We start from the raw sequence: 4,932 nt of genomic DNA on the forward strand, positions 1-4,932 counted from the left end.
TACGTCAATATGCACCCCATATATGCCGGGTTGCGGCTCAATGGTAATCTGACCACCCCGGCGGCCCCTAAATTAGAACTTAACCGCCGGTTGGTCGATCTACCTGGTAGGTATGTATGTATAATTGATGTCCTGCATGATGTTATCAGCAAGTCTCTGGTTAGTAAGTTAGCTTTCACCGGCGCGCGGAGGTGATGATTCATGAGTATAGTCTGTCTGTCTTACGTTAAGTAGGCAGGTAGCAATAAAGTCCAGCTATTATTTTGATAGACCGAGTAAGGGATTCAGACCAAAGGAGACGCCGGCAGGTGAGGCACACCTATATGTGTATAAGAACTAGTCATATATAATGGCAATTCGTGGCGTTTTTTTCTTTCTATTTTTCTTTTCCGTCGCCGTCATCCTGCATAAGGGCTGCATATTGCGTCAACTATTGCGCCTATTATGGCGACAATATGACTTCCACGAAAATTTTTCTTAAATGACTATAAGACAAATTATGCGCGTCGATATTCCTGCCGAATGACTTTGCTTAGATAATTGGCCGCGGTCAGCTGAAATTGGCTGGCTGGAATAGTATCTTAGATGAGAAAGTGGTTACATCCGATTATACTCCCTTACTGCACGCTTTGTTATAGAGGATTTTCGGGTATGCCGTTAGTTGTAACAGGTTTTATGTATGCGCATTAGGTATCAATTTACAGAGTACCTGAGGAGTGCTGCAGGTAGGTTATAGCATGCCTCATCGAGTTAGTCCAGACGCAGACGTCTTGTTTTTTTTCGGGCGAAGTTGGCTTGCATATGGATCATACATGTATCATATGTACCTACATACAAAAAGGCGCCGATGCAACGGCATGTCTATGCGAGCCCTTTTGATTTTATAATACGAAGCGAAGCGTCCCGAATCCACCGTCCGAGCGACGGCTAGGATCCGTGCTGCAAACACACCTTGCCTCAGCTGAGAAGACGGGGGGGAAGTCCAGATCCCAGCTTCCAGGTCCCAGCGCATTGTCAACTCATGGAAGGTTTTTATTTTTAGTTCTAGAATTTTTTTCAGCTTTCGAAGCGGTCCCCATATTATGCATCCACCACCCCTTTGATTGGGTTGGGTGGCTTAGAGATGCGATCTTCAGGAACGCGCGGAATGTGGTTGGCTGAAAATCTGCGGGATGGACCGATTTGGAAATTTTCTCGTTTTTGAAAACTGACCAATTTGGCGGCGCTTTTTCTCTTTTCTCTCTATTAGGTACTTGGGCTGCTTGGGGAAAAAAAAGGGGGTGGGAAGAGTCAAAATATCACAAATCACATGGATTTTCTTTCATGCTGGGTCGGCTCTTGGCCAACCCAACCCAACCCATAATCCTAGAAGGGCGAACAGCTGAGGAAACTTCGTCACCAACGAACTCATGTACGTCCGTGTTGTAAAAAAGCCACATCGGGGATTATTACACATTAGGATTCATCACTGCCACTGCCACTATATCATGCCAGCACTGGGAGTGGGACCCTCCGCCGCCCTCGTAAGGCGGTAAATTCGTATGTACCTAAGACACGATAGTCACCAATGATCATCTCCATTACGATAAAAAACTAGTAGACGGATTTTGGGTCTGGTATTATTGTCTCGTTGGCTCCGTTCTGCATCTTCGTTTTCGACCCGCTCCACCGAGAAAAGCGAATAACATCTGTACACACCAACCTTGCGGCGAGGAATTCTTTCTTAGACTATGGTTCGTCCCGTCATCACCGCAACCATCGTGCCTACTATGATTTGCCACGCCCCAGAGGCGTAAAAATAATTTCTCCTCCTCATGATAAAACCCTAGTCCGCCTCATTGCTTTGCTCTCCAGAATAATGACGCGGGCGAAGGATGAAGAAGCTATCCTGTAATTCTTATGTATGATGCAAAAGTAATGATCAATTTCTCTCGCCTCGCCTGCCGCCGAAGAATAAGACACACACATAACGCCTTTGAAAATGTAGACCGGGTATGTGTTTTGAATGCAGACCCTTTCGCCAAAAAGAGACGTTGCAACCAGAAGAGAGTATGAAATGTACGTGAAAAAAGGAGGTTGCAAATCTAAAAACTTGACTATGCCTCATCCATGCCTTTGTGTGAACGACCCCCGCCGAACCAGATGTGAAGTCCGTTACTCCTAAACAAACACCAATAAAAAGACAAAAGATGCCGGTCCAGAATTATCGAAGAAAAGAAAATAAAAGGCGTCCCAAGCGGTAAACGACCAATGCCATGTGATTAAGTGGGGTGTAATGGATAATGGGTATTAATAATGTCGACTCGCCATAGAGGTATCGCCCGAAACGCAATCATGAAGGGAGAAAGGTGATGAGATGGAGCTGATTAAAAATGTAAGGCGTGTTTCCATGTGAACGAGAAAATCGGTACTTCCAAGAATCGAAGAGGATCTCATGCGTGACACGTCAATAATTAGATCGCCATCGGCATATCAGGTATGGCCATGATACTGTCAAGGTCTCCGGCGTACGCCAAATGCGACCAGACTCTCCAATGGAGCAGACCCATGTGGGCTAGTCGCGTGGCCATATCCTCGACGCCGCCCTCTTCCCGCGCTTCCCTGATAGCATTCTCCAGAGAAGTACGCTCTCGAGTTGTGTTCTCGCGGGGACCGTCGAAGGTGCGGTTAGGGCCATGTAAACGACCGCCGGTAGCGACCGAGAATAGGGCAGCACCGGTTAGCCCCCTAAAGTCCTTGACACGTTGTCGGGTTTCCACAAGGAGGTGATAGTGGTAGTACTGTTCTACCTGCTGGAAGAGCGGGGAGGAGAGTTCGGATAGGTGGTTATCAAGCTCGTCTTCGAATTGCAAAAGGTCTTGTGCTGGGGCGTTGGTGTATCGGAAAATTTGGAGAGCTAAGGAATCTTTCATAGCCTTCCATCGGGAAACTGATCGTGAGCTGGCGGGGGAGGTTTGGAGCAGTGCAACAAGCGAATTGTAAAGATTTTTCGATTTAGATTGTTGATCTTCTGGGCGATTTGCGGCTGGTTGAGTGGGTAATATTAGGGAAGCGCGTGGAGAGGAGTGAGCTGATCCAGCAGAGCTGAATACCAGGCTGGATGGTCTCGAATGTGCTGAGTCATCATCTTCTGTCCTTAGGAAGCCAGAAGCATCTGAAAATGGTGTTGATAGGAAAGGCGCGGGAATGGAGCTGACGCTAGACATTGAATCACAATATCTGTACCTCCTCTCTAAGTTCTCATATAGACGCATGCAGATTTCAAGGTTGATTGCATCAAGCATATCGGATCGTAGTTTGGCCATTCGCTCTTCGTCGAATACAAATGTGTCCGGATGCGAGTAAGGATCGGTCGAGGGAAGTATCATCTTGCACAGCGCCTCGAAAAATACACCCATTTCTCCAAACGCTTGGACAGACGCAGGATCTCTGGAATAATACTGACTCACCGTCAAGTACCACGCCTGAGCCGGACTTGGGTCCATCTTGCGATCCCGGATTTTCTTCAGGAAGAAACGTTGCTCGAAGTGGACCGTATCTTCGATCAGAATCGGTCGTAGACACCTGATTTGGTGGTTGGCAACATCGAGCTTCATGGCTTCTAGAACGCTCAAGAGGCTTCGCATTCCTTGTACCAATTCCTCCATATCATTAGTCTTATTACCGTTCGTTAGCTGGTTGTACATCTCGTCTACCCATTCGTCCCTCATAGGGGCGCAATGAGACTTGAGCACTCCAGACAACCACGAAGCTAGCTTTTCCAAATCTGCCATCCCCTTGCTAAATTGTTGCATGATCAAATCCACGTTTAGGCCTTCGTCCAGGTACATACGATCCCTCTGCGGCACCAATGTCTGTATGATCTCTTTAACCGACTTTAGTAACTGCGGGAGGCACCATTCTTCGCCCTGTCCAAACCTAGCCATGAATTCGTCCCGATCCATGATAAATAGTTGCAATTGTTCCGTGAGTGTATTCCAAAATTGATTGGCCTTCTCTTGCTTTCGTCTGCCCTTCTCTCCATCAACATTGGGTCTGAAATGAAGGTCCGGGTCGAAATTTATATCGTGGCGTAACTTTGGGTTGTGGATAATCTTATTTACATCCAACTCGCTCAAAGTAGCTTTCGTTACCGGTGGTTCCAACGGTCTTGAAGCTCGAGGTCTTTGAGAAAACTCAAATAAGATACGCGAGTCTCTAGAGACGTTAGAGCTTGTAGACGGATTCCGCGAAAGCCCACCACTCGACGTCGGATTTCCGGGGTGCACAGGCACCAAATGTCTGGGACCAGTCTGTGCATACTTTTGCTCCTCGCTCTCGGTATTAGGTGCCTTCGTTTCGGAAGATTTTTGCTGGATCTGGTCGTCGTGTGAATTTGGTCGTGGCTCAGACATTCGTCTTGTTGTGTTGCTCTCAACGCCCCGACTCTCGATTCCACCGGCTCCTTGATCCCCCATCTTCTCTACCGTGATTTCGACTCGTCACGGCGTTCCTATACTAGCTCGATCGAGGCTTAAAAACTGATCTTTCGGCTGGTTATGTGTGATTTCTTTCGTTCCTGCGCTATAATTCAAGTCACGGTTTCGACGAAATTTTGGTAGATGGCCAAGTGAGGAAGGATATGAGTACTAATCGGGTAGTTGGTCAGTGGACGGGTTCTATATTTTAGAGATTTGGCAAACAGCTCCGATGTTGGACGGAATGGTCTCGTGAAAGCGGATGGCTGCAGATGTACCCCTAGCTCGCCTGTTGTGTACTTCGAGACAAGGGAATCGAGAGGTGTGAAGGAGTGGTGTTTGTTGCATCTGTGGGAAAGCGTGTGGGTTTTAGAGGTCTTACTTGGCCGCCTATGATTTGAGAGGATGCTGCAAGCCAACCCTGAAAAGGACTGGCAACTAGCAGTTACGGTCAGGGAAGAATATGTAATATGTA

At 47.4% G+C, this 4,932-nt stretch overlaps 1 protein-coding gene across 1 annotated transcript; it reads right to left on the bottom strand.

Moving 5' to 3' along the window:
• Positions 1-2,280: 2,280 nt before the first annotated feature.
• GGS22DRAFT_147700 (T-complex 11) lies at positions 2,281-4,630 on the bottom strand. The gene has a single exon (XM_047958960.1). The coding sequence runs from the start codon at positions 4,455-4,457 to the stop codon at positions 2,454-2,456; it is 2,004 nt and encodes a 667-aa protein (XP_047818699.1). The 5' UTR covers positions 4,458-4,630; the 3' UTR covers positions 2,281-2,453.
• Between the last annotated feature and the right edge of the window lie 302 nt (positions 4,631-4,932).

The sequence above is a fragment of the Annulohypoxylon maeteangense genome, assembly GCF_022496945.1.
Source record: "Annulohypoxylon maeteangense strain CBS 123835 unplaced genomic scaffold GGS22scaffold_9, whole genome shotgun sequence".
Classification (NCBI taxonomy): Eukaryota; Fungi; Ascomycota; class Sordariomycetes; order Xylariales; family Hypoxylaceae; genus Annulohypoxylon; species Annulohypoxylon maeteangense.